This window comes from Eufriesea mexicana, unplaced genomic scaffold, assembly GCF_001483705.2.
Source record: "Eufriesea mexicana isolate 0111107269 unplaced genomic scaffold, ASM148370v2 scaffold1523, whole genome shotgun sequence".
NCBI classification, from domain to species: domain Eukaryota; kingdom Metazoa; phylum Arthropoda; class Insecta; order Hymenoptera; family Apidae; genus Eufriesea; species Eufriesea mexicana.
Window position 1 is genome coordinate 196,473 of NW_016909723.1, and position 25,249 is coordinate 221,721.

Genomic DNA, 25,249 nt, shown 5'->3' on the forward strand with positions numbered 1-25,249 from the left:
AAGTTATTTTGTTCTTTATTAATATATAATCTTACAATTAGATCGAATATTATTATGATCAAGTGTACCTTATGTATATCTATGATACAGCTATTGAACTTACTCTTCCATTTAGTAAACCTAGTAAACTTTTGCGATGTGATTTTCTCCTGGAAATTATTTTTGTTTAATTCTTTTACCGCTAGATGGTGTACCTTGCCTAAAACTTTCCGAACTTCTACATGCCCTTCAAAAAAGAATTTGCATCCTAGATGTTGTACAGCTGATATTGTAGTGTTGTATACAGCAGTACCTTTTTTTTACGTCTGTTAGTTATAAAAAATTGATCATAAAAGAATATTAAAAATACTTAAAGGTTTATGTTGTATTTATTAATAATAGTGTTTTGTCATTGTGTTAACATGATGATACATTTAAGGAAAATGTATTTTAAGTAAATTATTCAGTACCATTGTATGGATGATAAACGTATCGACAAGTTACAAAGAAATACAAAGCCTGTGAACAAATTGTTTTGGTGTTTCTTTATTTGTTGAACTATAATTAGCAGTTATGGTATATTTATCGGGTACCTGGGGTATGGGAGAAACAAAATCGCAGTGCCACAGTACAAATAGTTCCTGTTTTCTGCAGGAAAATGATGAAGAAGTTGCGTTATTGCCACTTAAGAATCAGGTAGGGTGATGATTGGTCTTGTTGAGTTGTACTTCTGTGTTTAAGTAAAATAATGCATAAATTATTCGCATTACCATTTATATTTTACTGTTTTACTGTTTCATTTTATGGTTATAATATGTAATATTGGTCTTCAGTGTAAAAAATTGTTTTTGCTTGTTTTTAACGTTAATCATATTAATCTGCCCAGTCAGTATATATATACACATCTGTAACTCTAACATATAATGAAATATTGTTTTTTGTTTTTATTTTAAATGATAATTTATTCTATGACATATATGTTTATTGTCATATGTTATATGTGTATATATATATATATATATATATATATATATATATACATATATACTTTTTACATAGAAGAAAGTGGGGAATATAATCCGATATTTAAAAGAATTTGTAATGAAAATATTACAAACTAGAAAAAAAAGGCTAAGAAATAATTGTTTAAAGAAATTTAATGAGTCACAGATTTTTAAAATATCTATATAGCAAGAACAAATAAAATAAAAATTGGTAAATTATGTTATATATTTTATATAAATGTGTGATACTTTTCGTGTATTCTTATGAATTTTTATACGTGCATTCTAATCAAATCAACACTTTTGTACAATTTCTATAGGTTGGTGGACATACGAGATTACTATTACTTAATCAGAATACTATTTGTAAACCATTAAACTGCAGGGAACTTAATTTTTATCAAAACATTCCACAAGACATTCAAATTTTCGTCCCAAAATTTAAAGGTAAAATAGTTTTATTATATTTTTCCTTGCTTATATCTTGTAATTTTATTTCATAATTATAATATGGATATTTATTACATTTTATAAATTCATATCTAAATGTAAGAACTAAACATATGTGCATCTGTTTAAATATTCAGTAGAATTAACTAATTCACTTAAAATACCATATTTTAAGTGAATTAAACAATAAAATTCTTTTGATGAAAATTTAAGTAATCAATAAATTAAGTTAGTCATTTTCACATATTTTCATATCTATGTGATTATAACTAATAGTAGCACACCATAATATGAAATAATATTAAAAGTGTAATATTATTTCGAATATTTCAGGTGTACTGCAAGCTTCCAATAGTGGTGAGGTTACCTTAGATAAACGTTATAGCCCTAGTTTCAGAGAACAGGATAACAGGCAAGGACATAGTTTAAATAAAAGGAAAAGGGAAGATGTATTAAGGTTTGCACCTAAATGATTTTCAACTGTAAAGATTATGTGAAATCATTGAATATATAAAATACCTTAACTTCTCAAGGCTAAGAGAAGTAATAACAATAAACTTCAACTACTGTAATTTTTGTTTTAGAATGAAAGTTCATCGAGATAATACATTAGCAGAAGTACTAAAACCAGGAATGCATTTGGATAACGCATCAAACAGACAATGTATGTCTAACAAGAATTCTTTAAGTGTTCAAGAAAAAAGATAATAAGAACTATGGAATGTAATTGAAGTACCATTATATTCTTTTTTTCTTTTGTATAAAAATAGATTTTCTTTTATTGGAAAATATAACATCACAGTACACTCATCCATGTATATTGGATCTGAAAATGGGGACGAGGCAGCATGGTGATGATGCATCAGCTGAGAAACGTAACAAACAAATTGCAAAATGTGCTGCTAGTACATCAGCCTCGTTAGGTGTTAGACTATGTGGAATGCAGGTTTGCTATTATAGGAAACTGTATTATATGTAGTAGTATTTTTATATTAAATCTGTTTAATATTAACTAAAAATAAAACAACACCAATATATTATTTGGAATTTTATAGCAAGGAAAAATAATGTTTGTTACAGGTTTATCAAGCCGATACCAATCATTATGTAAAAAAAGATAAATATTGGGGCAGAGAATTGAATGAAGAAGGTTTTAAAGCAGCATTGTATCGGTTTTTCCATAATGGTTTTTGTTTACGAACGTTAGTTATCGAAAAAGTAGTATCGCGATTAGAACAATTACGGCGTGCAATTGAAAGGCAAAGCAACTATCGATTTTATTCGTGGTAAGTTTTCTTAAATATGTCAATGGAATATTTTTAGAAACTATGTCTCGCATTTAAATGCTTAAAATATTATAATTTTAGAATTATAAGAGAAAATTATTCACACCCGTTTGATAACATTATCTGCAACGTGCTTTCTTAAATTTGTTTCAGTTCATTATTAGTCGTTTATGAAGGTTATCAAGTGGATTTTTCGGGATTCGGTCTTTCCTCGCCTGCATTGCGAATGGACGAAGAATCTACAAATTCTAGTTTCATCAGTGACGATTCTCATACTTCCAATCGCAGTTATGACGGTGACATAAGTAGCAATTCCGCAGATTATAATCTGTCGATCGAAGAAGAAATCTGTCAAACAACTACATTGCACAGAGGATTTGGTGAAACATCTAAAGGGGCCAAACGTATCGCCAATTTTTATCCTTCAAGGTGTGTGATCACTTTTTTTTTTCGTTCATTAGTGAATAAACATTGTCGTTGACATTTTTCGATAAGACAATATTGGTTGTTCCGTTTCGATTCGTCGCAATTGTTTGGAATTCTAAACTTCAAACCAGTTATTAATTATTAATATGTATATTAAAAAAATTTCTCTAAAAAATTTGGACCTGATATATTTATAAACGTATTCCAATACGTATGATTTACGATTTTCTTGAAATTCATTTACAGTAAAAGACGATTCGATACAGAAGATCCTGAGTTAAATTCCTAAAGTTGTGATGCTATTTCAAATTTATTGCAAAGTAATCTTTAAATAAAAATAATTTTATTCGTGAGTTTATTCAATTGTCGAGTAATTTATTAATTCATTTATTCATATTTGCTGTTTTCACTTACTGCCTTAATGTATTACAACAGTAGGAATCTAATGAATAGTTCCTTTTTGTTTTAAATATTATGATTAGACAATTGATAATTACACACATAAATGTAAACATTTTGCTTTAATACGTTTAACCCTCCGATATACTGAATAGAAGTTGGAATATGCACTGTCTGGTGAAGTATGTAATTATAAGGTATTATGCGTATATTTTATTCGGCATATTTTTTAATATTTCGACCGAATCAAAACATGTACATGTAAGTACTTGCTACTTTTTTCTTCTTTTTTTTTTTTTTCTTTTCCTCTTTTTCTGCGTGTTTTCCTCCTCGAAATAAAAGCATTTATTGGAACTCTTATCGTTGCTCGACGTGATAAACAAATATATTAAAATATTAATTGTGTTTCGTGACATATTATAACTGTATTTATCGAATACAAATTAGTGTTACATTTGACGGTATAACATACTCCATCAGAAAATTGGAGGGTTAGCTGTTACGACGATTCCAATGTATTCGAGTTGTTTATTTCAATTATATTTTGTTAAAAACCGGTTTAGAGGAAATATCGTACTGTCAGCACGTTAGTGTGTTGATACTTTTAGAAATTGTATATCGTACATGACATTATAAATATTCTTAGAGTATAGGTATTATTTTTAACAGAGTGAATAATAAGTAATTAAGCTAAAAATTATATACCTAACATTTTTAAGTTTGTTAGGATATTAAAATAAACGAATAAAATAGATGTGTGGTTGCAATATCAAGTAAGAAGTACTATCAATACGTTTTCTTAATGATTCGATAAGGTATTACAAAATTTTAAAACAAACATAAAAGAGAATTTGCGCCGTGTTTACTTAAATTAAAAAATCGACAATTGAACAAGTAATTACATAAAGACTTTACAATAGGTGCAAATTCTAGTTACGCTTGCCTTCGAGTAATTTATTTTTATTTTTTGTCGTATCGTTACACTAAAAGCTGGCAGTGCGATATTTTCGTAATTTAAGCATGTATATTTTTGTGTACCATCACTTTTTAGAAAACTGCTCTTTATTACGGCCGAACTATAATAAAGCGCGGCAATACCAGTCCCTAATCGAGCCCGATCAGTTTCTTAGGGGAGGATCAAAGCTGAAAGTGGTGGATTTCAAAATCCTTTCGTAGGTATATTGCTGCTCAAAAGTAGAGTACAACTCTACAAAAGTTATTAGGTGCAAATATTTATGCATTAAAATATTGAAGTTAAAAGAGCATATACATCGTATTACGCGTATGCACATATATTTGCACATATGCATACATATATACATACATATATATGTAAACACGCGCCCATTCTCCTACCCACACACACGTGTGCCCTTCCTTTACCCATACGCACGCGCGCGCGCGCGCGAATACATGCATATGTATATATATGTACGCATGTATACATATAATATGTATATGTGTGCAAGGAATGTTTCATAAAATATCGTGCATTGATAAGAAATAGGTTTTTAACATGTTCAGTATGATTTCCTGCAATTTAAATTCAATACATAGTTACGAAAATTTTTAGATACATTTTAAAAGTAATTACAGCACACCACAGTTTGGTATTTCATAACTTGTGCATGTACATGCTCACATTATCTTGTCGTTTGAATGTTAACTTTTGCATACAATTATAACGAAATATGATAAGATGTTTGGAGGAAGTTGCGTAGCTTTTACAAGTAGTTTCTAAATGCGAGTTATTTGCAAAGTCAAATATTATCCTATTTAGTTTTGTTCATCGATAATCCTACGATATGACAGTCGTTGATCAGAACATGTGAAGAATATCAAGAATGTGTGCGTGTGCGTGCGTGTGCGTACGTGTGATTTTCTTCTCTCTTCTTTTTTTTTTTCGTTTTTTATTTTTTTTAAATTCCATCTAGTCGATCTTTAATTTTTATTTTTCCTAATAGAGTCTCAGTGTATGGTAATGTTAAATTCCCAACTTCTATATATGTGTAGCACAGATAGATATACATGTATGCAACATCTGCGAGTGTGCGTGCTTGTATATGTATCTACTTGTATTTGTATCTATCTTTTTGATATTTCAATGAATATTTATAACTTAACTTTTAGCTTTACATTGCGCAATTAATTAAAGCAAATATACAAGACGATTAGTAAGTGGTGAATTTTGTTTCGCAGAAAATAAGTTTCTTTAAATTATATCTTGTATTAAATGTATTGAGATATGCACTAAGTAATTTTTATATTGCTGCACGAATTAAAAAGAACGAATCGTTAGTGTAAAAGGAGTCAGTACATGCATAGAGTAATAATAACAACAGTGCTAATTAATAAATTTTCTTGCACCGCATTAATATTATATTACTTTTTCGCGAAATGTATTTCATAAAGTAAAAACTGCAAATTGTATATTAATTTTAGTGATTTTACTAAGTTGCTTCCTCTTCTTTTTTCTTTTATAAGATGTAATAATATTTGGTAATAATGTTCACGATATTTAGGATATCTCGAAGTTTTGTTAGAACGATTATGAAATACGTAGTTTCGTAACAATATAATAGTAAAAATAACAGTATATAACGTGGCTTAGTAAAAATTATTGTCATCTACCACTAGCGATTACTACATTGAGTCAAACAATGTATGAAAAGTTTCAGTTCGTACTATAAGATAAAGAAAGAATTTTCTGAAAGCAATCACCATTTACTTTGCATCCTGTATATTTAGATATAAACATTCTTTTACTCGAAAATATATGACCCACAGGGCCTGCATGCCCGCTACGGTCTGGGCAGTAAAAGGGTTATTAATATATGGTAAGAGGTCATACATTGTATCATGTGAGATCTAATGACAGGGCTGTGTGAAAATTTCGCGATATAATAAGTTTTTACATCTCAATTTCTCTAATTCATTTTACATGCGTATATTTATGGTTTTTATGCGTTCTTCAATGAAAATTGGAATAGTATAAAAAGTAGAAGGAATGACGCAATGTGACATTTGTTATATTAATCTCGTAACCTAGGGTCAAGTAGTCAGTTATTTGGTTCTCTCTTTGTATAATAATTTCTTAGCAAAAGGATCGATGAAATATAGCTATCATCGCGAACTTTTTGCGCGGCCCATATTAAATCTTTTACGTGTTGATATCCAATATAATACCCAAAGAGAAGCAAATTAACCAAGCAATAATAATTAATAATGCATTCTATGCGATGACCAACTGACAATCTCAGCAGCGAGGAGACTGTTTTCGTCGCATCTACGGACAGCTTAATCGACAAGGTGCTCCAATCTCCCAGATACGAACAGTGGATGCTTTACGACACTTCAAACGATGAATTCTGTTTCAAACAAAATCCGGGAAATGAGATACAAGACGCTAGTTCCGACATTGAAATTAGATCAGATCCTGGATCAAGGAAACAAAGACATCGATTATTTCACGTTTACGAGAGGGAAGAGAGAATAGAAGACGAATGTACCGATATGACGAACAGGTATCTATAATTTCGTAATTACGATGAGATAAGAAAACTAATAAAATACATGGAACGTTTTGTTTCACAGGTACACGTCTTATCCTTATCGAACGAGAAAGATGAAACAAAAATGTCAAGAAGCACGAGTCGATGTAAGAATAATCGACTTTGCACACACAACTTTTGTTCATGGTTCTAGTATATCTTGTAACTCAGCTCATACTTCCATGGTGCATCAAGGTCCAGACTATGGTTTTCTAACCGGTCTTGATAGCTTAAGACGACTTCTTCTTGAAATTTTGACTGAAGGTTAATTCGTAAATACTTGACCAACATGGGCCTGTTTGTATTTATAGAATAACCAAATTGAGAAACAAAACAATTACGTGTATTTTGAGAGAAAACGTTGACGAAGAAACGTAGATGAAGAATCTTTGGTTCGCAGTAAAATTATTGGTGACAAATTTCTGATTCTTAAACATGATTAACTTCTTTGAGACCGATCTGTGCATACGTATTTCTGACGTATGATTTTATGTTCTGAAGTTCCATTATATGTACGAGCAAAGTATGCAAGCAGAATTTACAAGTGTATATGGCAGTGATGTATATGAGAACAAACTGACATTTACAAAGTATTATTTAATTTACAAATAAATTAGAAGATGGGGTAATGGGGATGGGGAATGGAGACCTAGAAGATTGAGTAAGTGAATGAGGGGAGCGAGCGAGCGAGCGAGAAAGAGAGAGAGAGAGAGAGAGAGAGAGAGAGAGAGAGAGGGGGGGGGGGTGACGGGAGTGGGGGAATGGGGGTGATTTGTACACTTTATGCGAGAATTGTCTGTTATACGATCACTGTATATATATATGATTCTTAATACAAAAACAGTTAGAAAAAAAAGCTATTTTTAAGGAAAGATGTACCTGTATGTTCTTCGTCCTTTCCAGTCTATCTCAGACAGATAACATACTTTTGTAAATCGTTAAATGATCTAATAGGTAGACACAACAAATCTATGACGAGAATTTTTTACAAGTTATATGGCAAAAAATAAATCATAGAAATGATATAACGGTACATTATGAAAAATATATTTAGCTATGCAGTGTCATAAAATTTGCATTATTCCAATAAACAATGCGAAAACTCATTTGATGTTAAATCATTTTCAATTTCAAGTTAAAAACATAAGTAAATGCGCGTACACGCGTTCATAAGTATCGATACACCTAATAAGCGAATTTAAAAAATTGTTAACATGTTTTTAAGAATATGTTTATTTATTATACTTTAAAGCATTTAACTCATCGCTTTTCTGTAACCTTAACAGACAGCAAATTCTAGGAATTGTTGCTGTCTATTTTGAATCGTCTTGTTTGAATGTAAAAATAAATTTCGATCATTTCATTAATATTTATGCACATAATGTATAATATACTAGATATACTATTATTGCAACCATTTAATTCTATTAATAAATTAGACTAGAAGGACAATAGAAGTACTTTAAACTTTAAGGAACAGTATCATGCATTGAAAGCATGAACTTCGGTTGAACGATAAATAATATACATTCGCTGGATCTACTTAACATGTATATTTAACGCCTTTTTTATATATATATATATATATATCCGAGTTTTCGACTTCGTTTCAAATTAGATAGCCTGTTAATCAAAGGAATCCAATTTGACGGATTAATCCGTTTTCTTCTTTCTTTCGGGCAATTATCTTTATTTATATATCATTGTGGTATAATTTATAACATATGTTATGGAAAAAGAAGTTACGAGACACAGAATACATAGTTCTCGATTAAAAATCATAAGAATTTAATAGGAATAAACAAAATATGTAACAAATTTTGTAAAGGAAAGATAGAGAGAAAGAAGGAAAACGTGGGACGCAGAAATAATAGGTATTGTATTTTATGAGAAACTGTGAATTTGCAATTGTAGATTTTTTGTCGATACATGTAAGATTTTTGACTTTTTCGAATCAACCGATTATAGCAGATTCAAGTGGTTCCTTCTTCTCCTTTTCCCCACCGCCGATGCGTATCGATCTTCTTAAAGGTAACGAAGTTGAGTTATTCCTAGGAGACCATTGCTTGGTGTTAAATCGTATCCAGTTATCGATGAAACGCGAAAGGAAAACGGTAACGCGCGACACACTTTACGTTTGTGATTACAAAATAAAGACATTTCATAGTGCATTTCTTTGCTAATACATACATGTAAATATTACGCGTAGGATCAATTGTTCTTATTAGGCATTTTCTAAATTTTGTTAATAAATACATGTGTTTATTTCGTGTATTATTACAGTTTTGAAGGACAATTAAATTACACGGAAAATAAGGTTGTCAACGATTGAGCTGTTCGGTAACAAAGTAACTTTGGAAAATCAAAAAGAATAAAATAAAATAATTTCATGATTAAAAGTAAGTGCAGTAATTAAATAATGGTAATTGAAAGTTATGTACCATTGCTTAGCGTCTAACATTTGCGAAATAACAACGAAGAAGGATATGCTAATACAAAGATATCGGATATCAAGTAATCAAGTACCTTAACTTGAAAGAATTGAGAAAGCATGTTAAAATTCTTTATAGGAAAAAAGTTAAAGATGCGCGGAAACTAGCGGAATGCTGGAGATGCAATTTTGATCCTAATGGAACGTAGATATTGCGTAACGTCTCTCGCTTGGCTATACAAAGTAATCTAATATACAGTTTTATCCAACTACTGCGCGTGTAGCACGTGTTAACATTCGCTTCGATTCCTCTTGGTATGCGGCACAAGTGTACATACATAGACTTATTTGTATGCATCTCGTACGATTAAACAAGTCGCAATTAACTATCGAATCACAGTATCTCGTTTAAACGATTAAACTTGACAACGAACGAATCGCAAAGAAATTTACGTTATAAAAGACCGTAAAAGAAAGAGATATTCGAAAAGAGAACACTCGAAAAAGGAAAGACGATTGAAGAAAAGAGAGAATGAAAGCGTTGACCATACCATGACGCAATAAGCGTTTAATGATCTCGATCGAAAGATGGTCTTCGATTCGGTGTCTGAAGAGCAGAGAAAACGTTTTTTTAAACAGAGTTATGCCGCTCATTTGCCTGGGTAAGACTCGACGAGTTACACGCACACCTGAAACAATAATACCGATATTTTAATCTGTACCCGATTGCGTAGTATAATTTAAGAATCATTTTTTCCTCTTTCATCTTGTCCCAAGACGGGTTCGAATTTCCATCTGCGACAAATACTTGCACCTTGGGTATTACGCGGTATCAATTAAATTTGCACCGTTTCATAACATCCATAACAAGTAACACCGTTAATTTTTGGTTGCGCAATGTACCTATATACCAACACAATGCGATACGCGATAGCACAACTTTCTAATACACGAAGACATGTATTTTCAAAATTACCGATGGTTTGAATAGTTTTCCAAAACAAAAACTTTTGTGTTATGCATGAAATAGTTGCACACAATTTAGCGCCTAAAGCATTATGCTCTTATCCCAGTCGTCTCGACGCATGTGCACATGTACACTTGTATCCGCGCATCGATATATCGATTATCGATAGTAGCAACAATGTGGTAATAGAACGATTTGAAAAACTTGAGATTTTATTGTTTCCAATTAAAACGATTAGCAACTATGTACAATTAGTATAGAACTAGTATGATAGAATGATCGATAAAATCGATATAACAGATACGGGCTAGAGATGCGAACAAGCTATGGAAAATTAAATTTCAAACAATAACAATTAAATAAATGAGTCATATGTGATTAAGCTATTAAGTATGTGTTACTTGTATTTAGGTTGTTCTTAAATGAAACGATGAAAAATGTATTAACGAGAAAAAGATAATCCAATTGATCTAATAGTTCAAATACAACGTTTAAAAGAGTTCATAAACCGGCCCAATTCTTTTTAATTCCTTTGTCAGTTGGATTTCTTTCCGATAATTTAATGACACGCATGTACATTGCATACGTAATGGTTAAACGCAAGAAGTTAAATAATGCGCTTGTTTATTTTCACTGTTACAAGATTAGAAATCTTATTTATTGGTTTATCCATTTTTGAGGTGCTGCTTTCGTTATGAGTACATTATAATACTTCTTCGTATTAATTTTAGGTACACCGGACATTGTCCCACTCTTAGGTTTCGTGTTGGAAAACGATTCGGAGCGTGTACCCAAGAAATTATGAAGGTACGGGTATTTGAATAATACGTATAAAAGAGGAAATCAAGGAAAAGATGCAAAAGTACAGATGAGATTCGCTTGTAAAGTTAATCAAAGTTTCTACATATTATAACATGCAGGAATTACTCGAAAAGAAAATCCTTAAGACAGGACCTTATAGACCCAACTCCGAGAGGAATATGCGCGAACATATGAGTGTTTTGGAGAAAAACACCAATACGGATTGGACAAGTGAACCACATTTCTTCAAAGCACCTCCGTACATCTTGGGATATACTGGTAAATAGATTGAGATACGATCTTAGGTGAGTAAAAATTAGAAGCGAAATTGAAGTATCGTATCCTAGCGTGTCGTATTGTATTGTATCTTATCGTATTACAAAAACGAATTAATTAATGCGCATAATCGTCTTATTGTAGGATATATTCCTGGATTTAATAACAGGTATGGTTTATCCTTTATGAGAGCCGTGGAAGAGGGTGCCAGAGAATGGCGCGAAAATCAAACTAAATTGAAAGCTCGTAGAGACCTTACACAAACTAAGATTGAAAAAAGTGTCGCCTCTAAAAATCATTTACTTCAAACGAGAACCGATAACATAGGTGTTCATATTCATCATAACCACCATTATGATCATGGTAAAAATCGACTAATTACTTTTCGTACGTATTGTTATTATAACTATATTTTCTCGATTTTGAATGAATCTTCAATAAACAATTTAATAAAGTGTAAAAAGAATCTTAAATAAACAGCAGATAAAATATCATAACCATCTTGGAATATATCTTAAAATATGAAAGTTACTGTTACAGATTATGAAGTTTCTCCTGAAAGACCACCAATTGTAGGCTATACGGGTCATATTCCAGGCGTCAAGGGAGAGGTTGCACTTTCGAAAAGATATGCACAAGCTGCAAAAAGGGGATTGGAATTAGTTCGAAAGGAACGTGAACAAAGACTTGGTAAATTAACGGGCAGCGATACGGTACAGGGAATTTCAAATGTAGATCGCTATGATAAAACTGAGTTCGCGGAAGCCTAATTTTCAGAATTCCCCGAATTCGAATTTTATCCCGACAGAATATTTGATACGTCCATAAACCAATGACAATCTCTTTTAACGATAACTCTTATCTGATTAAAACTATTTCATTAAATATAATTTATATTTCTAACTTATTTTCAATTTTACGCTACCAATAATGGATGGATATTTAAATAAAATTATCATCAACTATTACCTTGACATTTTTCTCTTTCTTGTATTTTTTCTTTCTTTTTTTTTTATTAATAAAATCCTGTTATCTTTTTTTAATGTCCAAATACTTAAATCAAAAGCAAATCGACGATCTTACTTGTACTTTTTTTTTTAAATATAAATTAGTCAATATTCGAATCGAGGAATTCTTGAAAATATTTCTCATCTGGAAATATTTTTGAAGAATATAAAAATGAAAATAGTGCTATTTTCATTTCCAAAATGTAAAGATACATTAACTCGCATTTGTGAAATGAAATTTAGTGAATGTGTAGTAAATTAATGTTACACAATTTAGCACGTATTCCAACATTTTATACGTTTTACAAGAAAAATTGGCACACAACTGCAAATATTTCAATCCATGTACCGTAAATTGGTAATTAAAACATAAAATGATAAAGTTTTTAGTAAAAATCTATATATCAAGGTGTACAAAAGAAGAATAAATTTCCATACACATAAATAAAGGTATAACAAATTAATAGTAGAGCAATTGAATCCATTGTATTAATTAATGAATTAATGAATTATTTTCGATTGAATTAGGTTTCTTTCTTATCTGGTAATCTATTTAATCTTTCCGTTTCCATTTGAACTGCTCTTTTCCAATGTTCTACAGTTAAGACATTTGATCCGTATGACAATGATAATAATCTGGCTAATACCATTAATGAGTGTAAATGATCAACGTTTTTGTTTAATTGCCGCCATCGTATGAAATCATCTTGAATTTCCTAGAGGCAAAAAAATTAACATTACCATAAAAAAAAAAGAGAGAGAAGAAAAAAGAAAAAGAAACACTGCGTGTATCACATTGTGACTGTATAGCAAACACGGGCTTATTATACATATGTATGATATATTCTGCCAACAAAGTAGGTCAAATAATATTAAATACCTTTATAATTTCTTCATCATTAAATTCAAACTCCGTATCTCGTATAGTCTCTAAATACTGTCGAATGTTTATTAGTCTATTTTCATCTTTCAAATACTGTTCCGCGATTTCCATTATTTGAGGGTAAACGTTTTTCGATTCTGAATCTACTTTTAGAACAACTTGGGTTTGACACTAAAATGAATGTATATTATTTATCGTTCATGATTAATGAAATTAATCAAAATACTTCTAGTAAAAATTCTTTCATACAGGGATAAAAGATTTAGCTTCTGATAAAATTAAAACTGGAATATCTGTCTCATATTCCATTTTATAAAATGTAAAATCATATGTCACTTTTTGAAAGTTAACCAAGTCACAAATCGCATTATAATTCTCTCGTCCAATTTGCGTCATTTTTCCAGTGGTCAATCCAGTTTCATCTATTACGAGATGTGTATTATTACTAAGTTGCAGTACTCCACTGGTTAGCCTATTACATTCGTAATCCTTCCTAATAAAGAAGAAACAAATATTTCAAATTATATCATGTGTGTAACTTTCACACAAGAAATAATCACTCCTTACTGTGATATAGTTGCTTACTTTGGTAACAAAGTCAAATTATTTAAATTTTCCAATGTAATTTCCAAGAAGTGACTTTTTTCTGTGAGTAGTGTTAAAAATTTATATAAATCCTTTGGAAATTCTTTATATTTAATTACAGGGAAGTGTGTTATATTTAGTGGATAAGTACCAAGACAAAAATAATCCCTTCTTACATAGCTGGAATAAAATGATACTTTTATAAATAAATTTATTAGTTCTTCTCTCATAAAATAATAAAAGTGAATCAAATATGTTTACATCGATGATAGTAGATGACAAATCAAGTAGTCTGCAGCCAAGTGATCCCCAAACAGAAGTTGGTTCAATATTAAATGAAGATCACTCCTTATTAATTCTGCTTTAGACATTATTTGTGAGTTAATTTTTATATCTTGTTTAGTTGACTGAATTATTTTTATAGCATGTAATCGAGGAACAAGAGATGTTGGTGGATGGTGCACAATAATTTCAGGTTGCGTCATAGTTTCATCTGAATAATGAAGAGCATTTAAAAAAGGATTCAAAGATATGAAACCTATTATTTCAATAACTTGATTCAGTTTTAGAGAAATATCTTCATATATCTGTAATTTAATGTACAAAAAGATATGTTGACAAAATTTGAATGTTTATATATTTAAGATTATTAGTCATGTGAAAATTAAATATCAAAAATTAGTTAATAACCTTCACAATACAAGCTCTACCATCATCCATTGGGATTGGAAAATTTAATATATATTCTTTTGAAAATAGACATTGTTGGCTTGTCATAGTGTCTATTTTCTTATCATCATCAATTGAGAAAATTTTTCCTTTTTTTCGATCTGATTCCAAATTATTTATAATTTTACTGTTACTTTCGTCTAAATTCCTTTTAAGATTATTGATTACTTTCATGCCTAAATGTGATTGTCCATATGTTTCTTTTGCCCAATCATTTAAACCAGGAATTGATATTACAATACATGTTTGCCTTTCTGAACTTTGATTGTTTTCAGATTCTAATAAAACCATTTCATTTGGCTAAAAAACATACATAATAAAATTTTAAGCAAGTAAAATATTAAACACATTTATTCTAAAATATTTGTTGCAAATAAAATTATGTAGGTAGTTTTATACATGAGATAAGCTGCTCTTTTTGCATCTCACACCTGTAACTACCATATATTTGCTATGGGCCCTTATATCGATCTTAAATATCCATATAATTTGAACATGGATTAATAAGCATTAAAGTATAAAAGGGCCTTATAAAATAAAATTTTATTTAAAATAATCACCAAACATTCAGCAGAATCTGTGTACATCCCACATTTAAGCTCACATATTTCAGTTTCAGTATTTTTCACCTCGTACAACTGCAAATAATATTCAGGATCGTGCATATCTTGAATCATTCCTTTAAATCTGACTAACTGTCGATCTTTGAATGTCTGAAGGGTATTAGTATTTAGTAAAGGAATTTCTTTTAAAACTTCTAAATTTTCCAAAATTAGATTGCATTTCGATCGATTTGCAGTAAAATACTCAGGTGTCCAATTTGTAATTTTAAGTAAAGCTAAAATAAGGAAAATGCTATTTATGATATATATCCTGTAACTAATTTCGTTTAACAGTAATTTAATGGTTGCATGAAAAATGCTACATAATTTGAATAAGAACATTTACTTACAGGTCATTATAAGATTATACACAAATGCTGAAGTTTTAATAAAGTTAATTACAAATTAACCTCGAAGAATATTTATAAACAAAATATATGAAAATAATGTCAAAAAAAAAAAGAAAAAGAAAAGAAAAATGTAAAAATATTACTTCACTTTGAACACGTTCAATCCTATTCAATCTACACTTTATTCGTAAACAAGGTGTAATATACAGATTCACCAATAATAGCACTTCCGTTCTTTGCTACTACAGAGACCTCTTCGCATAATCATGATCAAATAATTTTATTTGACCAAATATTGTTATTAATATTGTTCCTCTTCTTCTCATTGTCATCATCATCACTATTATTATTATCATTATCATCGTTATCATTATTATTATTATTTATTATTATTATTTATTTATTTATTTATTGTTATTATTACTATCATTATTATTACTACTACTACTATTACTACTGCTATTATTGTTATTACTGCTAACTTAGTCAAACAATAGTTTTATAGGAGTTGATAAGTTATAACAGAAACTATAAATAACAGAATTACAAGAAAACTACATAGCCATTTAGTATTTACAGCATCTCTAGCAATAAATAAAATTGTAGCACTCTATTTTTAAAAAATATCAATATTAACACTACGATATTGTAAGTAAAATGGAAAATGTCGTTTCATTCAATGTAAAAATATATGTATTTATGATTTCAATTTGTCATAGATTACGTAGAAGAATAATGATATGTACAATAATATTCAATATGATTGTGTAATATAAATAACATTCAGTAATATTAAAGTCTTGTATCTGCTTTAAATATACAAATAATGGAACAATAACAAATGAAAATTATACTAGTTGCTAATTACTATCTATAAAAACAAATTCTCACGCATACTTTATATCATACGAACTATATTTAATCAGGTCTCCAAAAGTTTAAATATAATCTTCAGCAGTATTTACGAATTTTAAATCCCTCTGTTTCAATTTAACATATTCTCCTCTTATAGGGATATTTGAATCCATTGAAACTGCATTTTCAAATCCTTGCTCTGACAAATATACATTAGTTCTAATCAATGGTGTTTCAACTATATCACTTTTAGATAAATTTTGGTTTATTTTTTTCTTTAATTTATTTACCGAATTTTCCACCGTTTGTTCATTTTGTTTAAAACATTTCTCGCGATTATTCTTAATGGAGAAATTCTTTATTAGATATTCAGGTTTCTCACTTGAGATATCACTTATAACTTTGGTACTGGTTTCTTCAATTTTCATGTTAATTTCTCGTTTCTCACGTTCGTGATTCTCTAAAATATCTCTATGTATTATTTGAACGCTTTCCTCAGACTTATTTTCTATTAAGATTAACGTATTTTCTATACTTGTTTGATTTCGCATTTTCAATGCAATTGGTAGAGAATATTCGTGCTGTATTTTTCCAATTTTTAAATTCGGCTTCTTTACCGAATTAAAAATTATATCAGTATCAGTATTTTTATTATTATACATGATTTTATCAGGTTCACTATCATTTAGTTTAAAGCCATTTATAGAAATAGATCTTTGTAATACTCGTTTTGTCAAAGCATTTAAGATAGGCCCTTTAGGTAATTCTTTTGTATCATTTGAACTTGCTCCAACTTTTTTAATTCTTTCAATATGTACTTTATTATGAAATAACATATGATTTTTATCGATTTGAACATTTTGTTCTTTATTTAGGTTCTCATTGTTAGAAAAAACTGCATTAGAACTTTTATCATTGATGCTTTTTTGTTTCTTTGGAAGTACTTTTTCATTACTGCTACTCATTACCGTAATATTCTTATTTGATTGTGTAACAGATTTCCCATTTTTATAAATAGCATTTAATTTTCCTTTGTATTTTTGATGTTCTTGTGTGTCTTTAATAATTTTTTGCTTTTGCCTCTCAATTTCTTGTTTTTGCTCTTTTAGATCTTTTAATATTTCTTTTTGTTCCTCCATCATCTGCAATTGTTCTTGTTTGTGTTTTTCTAAAGTCTTTCTAAGTTTTTCATGCCTCTCTGAAACCAACACGTTGGCAGCCTCTGCATAAGCAGCTAACTCTGATTCTTCTTTTTTAATTGCATCAGAATTTATAGAATTATCATGTCCTTTTGCATTTATAAAACTATCTTTCATCTCTGAAGGATTATTTTCTTTCATGATTATGGGATTACTTTCTTCTCTGTTTCCAGTGACAAATTCTGTTTGTGTTATAACGTTATCTTTCACCAATATGTTCGATTGTTTATGAAAGTTTGTATCCATTGTTTTTATTTCTTCAACCATCTTTTTAATAACTGGGGCAAAAGTAACCAATATAGTATCAACAGGATTTTGTGTTTCCATCATTGGCTTGTCTGTGACAACTATGCGTTCAACTGGTATCGGTGGTTCCTGTCTTATATCATTTGCTTGTAAGTTGAGAGATTTGTCAAGGACATTTAAACTTGGTAACTGACCTCCTTTCTCTGAAAATCATTAATGTTATCATTATTACTATTATTATTGCTATTGCTATTACTACTACTACTACTACTACTACTACTACTACTACTACTACTACTACTACTACTACTGTTACTATCAGTATTATTATTAATACTGATATCTATTTTAGTGTTTAATTAATAACTGTTTTCAAAAACTATGACACGACAATAAATAAATAAATAAATAAATAAATAAATTCTTAATACCCTTAATATTTGGAGGAATTTCAATATTTGGATTATTAGGAACATTTGCTACTGCATTGATATCATCTTTATTTAAGTTTAACGGTAAATTATTTATTTGATTCAAAGGCTTATTTGTTGTTGTTAATATTTTCGTATTAGCAGATTCTTCTAGAGCATATAAATTTGCATATGTACTCAGAATCATAATGCAGATACCAATAAATAGTATCACCTAGACATATATTGAAAAGAAATTATTAAAGATAAATAATATAATTGTAGAATAATATAATTTTTGTATTTGATTAACAATCTCACTTGGGCTAATAGTCTTTCATTAGTATGTTTGTTACTAATAGATATAAAGAATATTGCTGGAAATATCAAGCAAATCATTACTCCGATAGTGGATCCTACTAAACCAAGAACAAACTCAATATTTGGTATTAGAATGCCAGTGATAAGAGAAACAACTACAATTATAATAGTAAGACATCTAAATCTTGTTTCTGGTAAATAATTTATAGAAGGTTCATGAGAGTATACCTGTAAAAAGGTTATAATAATTAAATTTATTAAATCATTATCACCATACTTTGTCACAATTAATACAAACCCTGCGAAATAATAGAGAATTTAGACTTGCACGACATGGAAAAATGACTAGAGGAAAACTAAATGCTATGGAAAACACAAATCCCATCTTAATCATCTCGGATGACAATGTAGGTTCAAAGCTCATTAATATATTCCCTACAAATTTAATAATAAATAAGTAAGGCATTTACAGATTGTTTGCATGTATAATAAATACCTGTAAATGGCTGTGTACAAAATGCAATATAACCAAAAAATCCAACACAGAGGTATACAATGGTGCATATATTTAGCGCACCTCGTACAACTTCATTCATTTTTTCTAAAGACACATTTGGAATAGTTTCATAAATTTCAAATAATTGGGTCTGACAGAATAAGGCCATAGAAAAAATAGGTACACATTGAAGTATACCAGATGGTCTCCAATAATATACATGTTCGTACCAATCCCCAGCAAAAATATGTTGCATAGATTCAGTTATTATCTATTAAAAAGAAAATATCTAATAAATTATCATTGAATTGCTTTTATCACAAATACAGACAGTTGCAAATTATTTACCTTCAGTACAAGACAAAGATAAAATATAATTGTAGCAGTACAAAGAGTAGACAGACTGTCAATATTTCTAAGTAATCCCAATGGCAAAACAATGAAAATACTAGTTGTTATAAGTAAACTAGTCCTAATATCTTCCGGACTTTTATCTATTACTTTTCGCACAATTTGTGGTCCTAAATCACCCATAACAACAAAGAAAGCGATACATGTTCCCACAAGAAAACCAATAATAAATAATTCCACCAAAAATTTGCCCATATGACCAAATGCATGAAAAGCCAACAGTTCAAAATTTCGTCTTCTGGACATCACAGCTGATTTAATAAGAAAATGACAAGCAAGTCTGGATAAAGTACTACTCAATATTAAGACTACAATAGCTAAAATAATACCACATTGCTTGAAACAAAACGGCATTGCAAGAACGCTTACTCCAATAATGCTGTTCGCAAGAGTCATAATATGTGATAATTGAGAAATCATTTTAATAGCTTTTATATTCCTTCTTTCAAGATAAACCTGGTCAATTTATTATTGTATAGAATGATATTTGCATAAATATTAATGCCTGAAAATTTTCAGAGTACACGTTTTTATCGATTGTTAAATTTCTGTCCTGAATGGATATTTCCAACAGACAGCAACGTTATAATATTTAACAGATATTTGGAGACTTCATAATATACATATAAATAATAGTTCGCGCATTGTTTCCAAATCCTATTAAAATATAAATTGTTCCGATGAGGTTAGATGTATGATTCCGTTAATCAGTAACGTATGACCAACAATAATACGTATAGAACAAATAAAATAATTTATTATCATGTTGAACGTATCAAAACCGTGATTTGAACGTCACGCTTTTGATAAAACACAATTTGTTTATAACGATAATTGAAAAAACTATCAAGCGTTCTGCTCGCTTCTCAAAACCGCCACCATTTCGTCTCAACAAGGCATGCTTCATTAATCCACAACACCATAAAAAGTGAATTCATCAATACGCACAGTAGATTTCTTTATTTTTTATTATAAATATTTAAAAACATTCGTATTACTCGTATTTGGACACACACACACACACACACGCGCGCGCGCACGCGCGCGTACACACATATACGTACGATATTTGATCTAGCTTAAATCGACTTACTGTACGCAAGTATTATATCGACTTTGTCTTTGTGTTGTAGGTAATTAATTACAATAAATGGTATGTGTTTAATTACAATAAAGGTATGCATTTAATTACAATTGGTTAAATCGACATATTCCTCCTTCGATTAATTATCTGGCATCGTGCAACTAGTCGAATTTAATCTGTTTCTCCATGTACTTTCGAGGCGCGAAAATTTTAATCTTATGTACACTAAATTAATGTATATATACTCTCGTGCAAATGTTCAACTATTAATGGCTAGAGGGTAATTTTAATATGTACGTTTCTAAAATACTCCTTTTTCTCTTCTTGCTTTTCTTCTTTGAACGAGAGTGTTTTTGCAACCTCGACGAACAGATAAAAATCGACTTGGTCACGTATGTTCAATTTTTAACATTATTTTCACTTAATTTATAATTAAGATTCTATAATTATTCTTGAGTTCAATATGTTCATTGACAGCTGTATTTTTCTCATAATTTCTTCTGTGCTGACTATTTAATTTTTCACATATAAAATAAAATATTTTACATATCAAAAAGAATAGCGTTATGTCGTTATTATATAGTATTGCATGTAGGATGTCGTTTACATCTGATTTTATGTTATGTACAAGAATGGGAAGTAAAAGAATTTGTTAACCCATAATACTTGCCCGTTGTACAATCTCATTTCCTTCCAGCTATAGATTACGCTTATTACACGATTTAATTAAGATCATGCCATGAATAATGAATAAGAAGATAAAGAATTGTAGCATTCATGCAAAACATATTATCGTTATCTGTATATTTCTGCATGATTCACTAAAATATATCAATTACAAAAATTAGATATCTTGATAAGCTGCCTATATATTCTGATCCTGGTGGAAATTTCAAATTTTATAAAAAGTTTAACTTTGTACATTTGAGATACCTGTTTGTCTTATTTGACTAGTTATATTTATCGATTCTAAATGAATACGAAGGTTTTGATCAGATTGTGAGAATTGACTGTTTACTCAAGATACCGTTCATTGTATATCAAAAAAATTTCAGAAATTAACTGCTTGATGAATTGTCAATTTAAAAGTTTCAGTTAATATTTATAAATTTAACGAGATAAATACTAAAATTGCTGAGCAGTCATGATGTTAATTACACGCTCGAACGTGTATATAGGTGAAAACAGTGTCTTTTGCCTCAAATTCAATCAATACATATCGATATTTTTGTTAGATATATCATTTTAAATCAAATAATAAAACAAATTTTGGTAATTGTTTAGGATCGTATATCGAGTTCGAGACAATGGACAACTATTACACACTATATGTTTGTTGACCTAAGTTACTTATACTGATCTATGCTTGATTTAAATAAGAACTTTTCCCACTTTTTTTTTTTTTTTTGGAAAAGAATACCATTTATCAGGGATTCGCCCCACCGTCTTTCTTTGTTTCCTCGTTTGTAACATTCGTTTTCTCATCCTTTTCATTTTCTACAAAAATATTAGAATTTGTTTTATCGCAAAAAAAGCAAAAATAAAAGTTTACTTTATATGCATAGAAACAAACTTACATACCTTTTGGTTCTGATTTTATGTCCTCTTCTTTCTTCAGATCACTTTCTATACCTTCTTGTCCTTTCTCTAAGCGAGGTCGTTTTCTAGAACCCTTTTAAATACAAAAGTACGATCAAATTATATATAAAAATATTTGACACAAATAAAATATTGTACCTGCTAGGCAAAATGTAATAAAAAATACATACAGTAGTGCATGCTTAACTGTCGCGGAATGGAATTACTTCGAATGATAGACACTTGTAATACATATTGATCGCCGTTTTCTACGTGTCTTACTTTCTATTTTTCTCCAAATTTTAATAACAATTTTAAGTAGCAGAAACTGCTTCTCTTTCTTACTTCGCACGAGCGAGTAAGTTGAGCGTTATTAAAAAGGAAGCCGAACAATTCTCGGAACACCTATATCCACAGGTAATTAATACGCCACGATTCCGATACTGCGACAATTATGCTTGCACTACTGTATTTATAAACAATAATGGATGTTACCTTAAATGATCTGTTATCTCTTCGCCCCCCTTCGCCCTCTTCTTCGCTATCACTGTATTCATTTTCATGTTGTATCCTTTTATCTAAATCCCGTTGTGGTAATCTTTCATCAGGATTTACTTTTTCCTCTGCCTCTGAATCTTCGATAACAGCACCATCTTCTGGAATTGGCTGAACTTGTACACCTGGCGCATGAGGCAACATTCTTAGATTTTCAAATAATCTGGTTCTATAAAAAATATAAAACATGATAAATAAAGAACAACCTAAAGAACACAATTAGTTGTTTACTATCCTTAAGATAAAACATACTTAATTTTCTCAAGGTATTCAGGAGTATTTTGATTTGCCATATTCGAAGGACTGATGTGCAGTTTAAAATCAGGTCCAAAATACTCAAAATAATCATTATAAGGTAACTCATTTGCAATTTCTGAACCAAGAGCTACTGAAGTTTCATATGTCCAACATCTGGATACATTTCTAATTGTATATCCACCACCGCCAACCATTAAAAAAGGTAGATTATATTTTTTTACAAATTCGACACATTTTCCATGACCCCTCACAGTTAAATTGAAACAACCTAATCGATCCCCTATAAAAAGCATATATCAATTCAACTTTTGCTTTATTCTTTTCTTTCAACTCTATAAAATATCACTGATGTATACCTGTCAATGAATCAGCACCGCATTGTAGTACAACAGCAGAGGGTTGAAAAGTTTCCATCACTTTTGAAATAATAGGTACAAATATTGACTCATAACTTTCATCATCCATACCATCTCTTAATGGTATGTTGACTGCATAGTATTTTCCCTGTATAAAAAATACCAAGTTAAGTTAAAACTTTGAAATATAAGTATCAAATCGATTATTAACAGAACTTTTTACCTTTCCTGCACCAATATCACGCAGATCACCAGTACCAGGAAAATATTCACCATATTTATGGAATGAAACCGTCATTACTCTATCAGTGGTATAAAATGCTTCTTCTACACCATCTCCATGATGAACATCAATATCAATATATAAAACTCTTTGATGGTATTTAAGTAGTTCCAATATTCCTAGTACAATGTCATTTACATAACAGAAACCAGATGCTTCACTTTTTTTAGCATGGTGTAAACCACCACCCCAATTTATACAAATTTCTGAGGCTTGTTTATTAAGTTTTACAGCAGCAGCTACAGAGCCTCCAGCTGATAATTGACAAAATTCATATAAACCATCAAAAACAGGACAATCTTCTCCTACATTAACTAAAGAAAAGAAATACATTAACTATGTTCCCAGTTATTATGTATAATATTTATCTTTGGCTAAAGATATAAATATTAAATTTATGAGCTTACATCGTTGCATTTGCTTATTATACTCTGACATATTATCTGGTCTTATGGATCTTAGAAACCTAATATAGTCATCACTATGGAATTTTGTCATTTCATCTGCTGTAGCTTTATGTGGACGCTGAACAAAAGGAAAAAGTAATGAAATTGGTATAAAGTTAAATATCACTATAATATATTAGTTTAATTAGCAATTATATCAGTATTAGACATTGCAATGAAAGATATTACTAAATTAATAATTCTTACATATATTTCCATTTTTCTATAAAGACCATAATTCAAAAGTAAATTATGTGTCATCCTTATACGATGTGGCTTCATAGGATGTCCTTGTCCATAATAATAATTTCCAATGTCACCTAAAGTATAAGTTTTTTTTTTTATTTCTTGTGTTGCCTAACAAAAGCTTTAGCAAGACTGAAAAAATTATATTGAACATTTGCAACAGTTTTATTAATATAAAATGGTTTTGATTCCACATGCATGTATACAATACAATATTTCCTATAATACAGGCAACTGAAATATACTTGAAAATCTTTCGCGCATTTCATAAAAAAAAAGTGTTATCGTTTACCAATTTAATTAAACCATATAATGTTTTTTGAATTTATTAAGAACTTTAAATAAATCTCATAATTTGCCTTTGCCTAAGTTAATCCCTAATTAATATGCCTTCCAAGGTTTCTTATGATATTCTCATAACCTTCAATAAATTTCTTTCTTTGAAAAATCGACATGCTCACGTAAGAAATGTTAACATTAACAGGTGAAATTAATTTTAAAACTATAATCAATACACACAAACACATATATGCATGTTGCCTATTATACATGTGTGTATATTAATTTACTTTCTTATGTTGACTATGCATCGTTAAAATTTAATGCCTATCATTAAATGTCCGAGTTCATAGAAAATTAAAAATTTAAACTTTAATTTACGAAATTAATTGGATGTAAGAGGAAAAAGAAGAAAAGAGGAAAAAGGAAAAGGGCAAAAAAAAATGTTATCGAATGTTAAATGCACAGCAACTGTCTATATGGATTTGTGAAAAGCCGAC

General features: G+C 29.7%; 5 protein-coding genes across 12 annotated transcripts in view; 2 read left to right on the forward strand and 3 right to left on the reverse strand.

The window, feature by feature from the left end:
• The first annotated feature begins 482 nt into the window (after nucleotides 1–482).
• Ip6k (Inositol hexakisphosphate kinase) lies at nucleotides 483–7,803 on the forward strand. 2 transcript variants are annotated; one of them, XM_017901449.1, is made up of 9 exons: nucleotides 483–675; nucleotides 1,304–1,430; nucleotides 1,767–1,890; nucleotides 2,018–2,097; nucleotides 2,204–2,379; nucleotides 2,514–2,719; nucleotides 2,873–3,148; nucleotides 6,805–7,068; nucleotides 7,139–7,803. In XM_017901449.1, exons 1-9 carry the CDS (start codon nucleotides 553–555, stop codon nucleotides 7,362–7,364), a joined length of 1,602 nt encoding a protein of 533 aa, XP_017756938.1. In that variant the 5' UTR covers nucleotides 483–552; the 3' UTR covers nucleotides 7,365–7,803. The 2 variants fall into 2 exon arrangements, with proteins under 2 accessions (XP_017756938.1, XP_017756941.1); XM_017901452.1 differs by having other exon boundaries at nucleotides 6,808–7,068.
• A 1,620-nt stretch (nucleotides 7,804–9,423) lies between these two features.
• LOC108548500 (uncharacterized) lies at nucleotides 9,424–12,484 on the forward strand. Of its 4 annotated transcripts, XM_017901453.1 has the most exons (6): nucleotides 9,426–9,494; nucleotides 9,666–10,188; nucleotides 11,225–11,300; nucleotides 11,414–11,573; nucleotides 11,715–11,957; nucleotides 12,111–12,484. In XM_017901453.1, exons 2-6 carry the CDS (start codon nucleotides 10,115–10,117, stop codon nucleotides 12,338–12,340), a joined length of 783 nt encoding a protein of 260 aa, XP_017756942.1. In that variant the 5' UTR covers nucleotides 9,426–9,494; nucleotides 9,666–10,114; the 3' UTR covers nucleotides 12,341–12,484. The 4 variants fall into 4 exon arrangements, with proteins under 4 accessions (XP_017756945.1, XP_017756942.1, XP_017756943.1 ...); XM_017901456.1 differs by lacking the exon at nucleotides 9,666–10,188 and having other exon boundaries at nucleotides 9,424–9,494; XM_017901454.1 differs by lacking the exon at nucleotides 9,426–9,494 and having other exon boundaries at nucleotides 9,527–10,188; nucleotides 11,715–11,933.
• On the reverse strand, nucleotides 10,125–15,777 carry LOC108548498 (mini-chromosome maintenance complex-binding protein). 4 transcript variants are annotated; one of them, XM_017901447.1, is made up of 9 exons: nucleotides 15,727–15,777; nucleotides 15,335–15,612; nucleotides 14,736–15,074; nucleotides 14,307–14,632; nucleotides 14,046–14,225; nucleotides 13,710–13,953; nucleotides 13,458–13,631; nucleotides 13,225–13,293; nucleotides 10,125–10,215 (listed from the first exon to the last, which is right to left on the reverse strand). In XM_017901447.1, the coding sequence occupies exons 1-9, from the start codon at nucleotides 15,731–15,733 to the stop codon at nucleotides 10,204–10,206; spliced, it is 1,629 nt and encodes a 542-aa protein (XP_017756936.1). In that variant the 5' UTR covers nucleotides 15,734–15,777; the 3' UTR covers nucleotides 10,125–10,203. The 4 variants fall into 4 exon arrangements, with proteins under 4 accessions (XP_017756936.1, XP_017756937.1, XP_017756935.1 ...); XM_017901446.1 differs by lacking the exon at nucleotides 10,125–10,215 and adding an exon at nucleotides 12,135–12,209; XM_017901448.1 differs by lacking the exon at nucleotides 13,225–13,293.
• Nucleotides 15,778–16,637: 860 nt separating this feature from the next.
• Nucleotides 16,638–20,150, reverse strand: LOC108548476 (putative sodium-coupled neutral amino acid transporter 10). The gene is made up of 6 exons (XM_017901410.1): nucleotides 19,602–20,150; nucleotides 19,254–19,524; nucleotides 19,056–19,192; nucleotides 18,758–18,985; nucleotides 18,458–18,671; nucleotides 16,638–18,229 (listed from the first exon to the last, which is right to left on the reverse strand). The coding sequence occupies exons 1-6, from the start codon at nucleotides 20,082–20,084 to the stop codon at nucleotides 16,665–16,667; spliced, it is 2,898 nt and encodes a 965-aa protein (XP_017756899.1). The 5' UTR covers nucleotides 20,085–20,150; the 3' UTR covers nucleotides 16,638–16,664.
• Nucleotides 20,151–22,174: 2,024 nt separating this feature from the next.
• HDAC1 (histone deacetylase 1) overlaps nucleotides 22,175–25,249 on the reverse strand; it is a 3,898-nt gene continuing 823 nt past the window's right edge. Inside the window, exons 2-9 of the mRNA XM_017901404.1 lie at nucleotides 24,432–24,544; nucleotides 24,186–24,303; nucleotides 23,719–24,092; nucleotides 23,496–23,643; nucleotides 23,134–23,419; nucleotides 22,822–23,050; nucleotides 22,330–22,420; nucleotides 22,175–22,245 (exon numbers count right to left, since the gene is read on the reverse strand). Coding sequence (XP_017756893.1) covers nucleotides 22,175–22,245; nucleotides 22,330–22,420; nucleotides 22,822–23,050; nucleotides 23,134–23,419; nucleotides 23,496–23,643; nucleotides 23,719–24,092; nucleotides 24,186–24,303; nucleotides 24,432–24,544 — 1,430 coding nt within the window. The remainder of the gene's footprint in view (nucleotides 22,246–22,329; nucleotides 22,421–22,821; nucleotides 23,051–23,133; nucleotides 23,420–23,495; nucleotides 23,644–23,718; nucleotides 24,093–24,185; nucleotides 24,304–24,431; nucleotides 24,545–25,249) is intronic.

Coding starts and splice junctions, on each gene's coding strand:
- LOC108548500 (XM_017901453.1), top strand. CDS start 10,115: ATGGTCTTCGATTCGGTGTCTGAAGAGCAGAGAAAACGTTTTTTTAAA. Junction 11,301..11,413: donor GTACCCAAGAAATTATGAAG/GTACGGGTATTT, acceptor TATAACATGCAG/GAATTACTCGAAAAGAAAAT. Junction 11,958..12,110: donor AAATCGACTAATTACTTTTC/GTACGTATTGTT, acceptor TTACTGTTACAG/ATTATGAAGTTTCTCCTGAA.
- Ip6k (XM_017901449.1), top strand. CDS start 553: ATGGTATATTTATCGGGTACCTGGGGTATGGGAGAAACAAAATCGCAG. Junction 1,891..2,017: donor AAAAGGGAAGATGTATTAAG/GTTTGCACCTAA, acceptor TTTTTGTTTTAG/AATGAAAGTTCATCGAGATA. Junction 2,380..2,513: donor TTAGACTATGTGGAATGCAG/GTTTGCTATTAT, acceptor TGTTTGTTACAG/GTTTATCAAGCCGATACCAA.
- LOC108548476 (XM_017901410.1), bottom strand. CDS start 20,084: ATGATTTCTCAATTATCACATATTATGACTCTTGCGAACAGCATTATT. Junction 19,525..19,601: donor ATCTTTGTCTTGTACTGAAG/GTAAATAATTTG, acceptor TCTTTTTAATAG/ATAATAACTGAATCTATGCA. Junction 18,986..19,055: donor ATTCTCTATTATTTCGCAGG/GTTTGTATTAAT, acceptor ACCTTTTTACAG/GTATACTCTCATGAACCTTC.
- LOC108548498 (XM_017901445.1), bottom strand. Junction 14,633..14,735: donor GTAGAGCTTGTATTGTGAAG/GTTATTAACTAA, acceptor ATTAAATTACAG/ATATATGAAGATATTTCTCT. Junction 13,954..14,045: donor AATTTGACTTTGTTACCAAA/GTAAGCAACTAT, acceptor CTTCTTTATTAG/GAAGGATTACGAATGTAATA.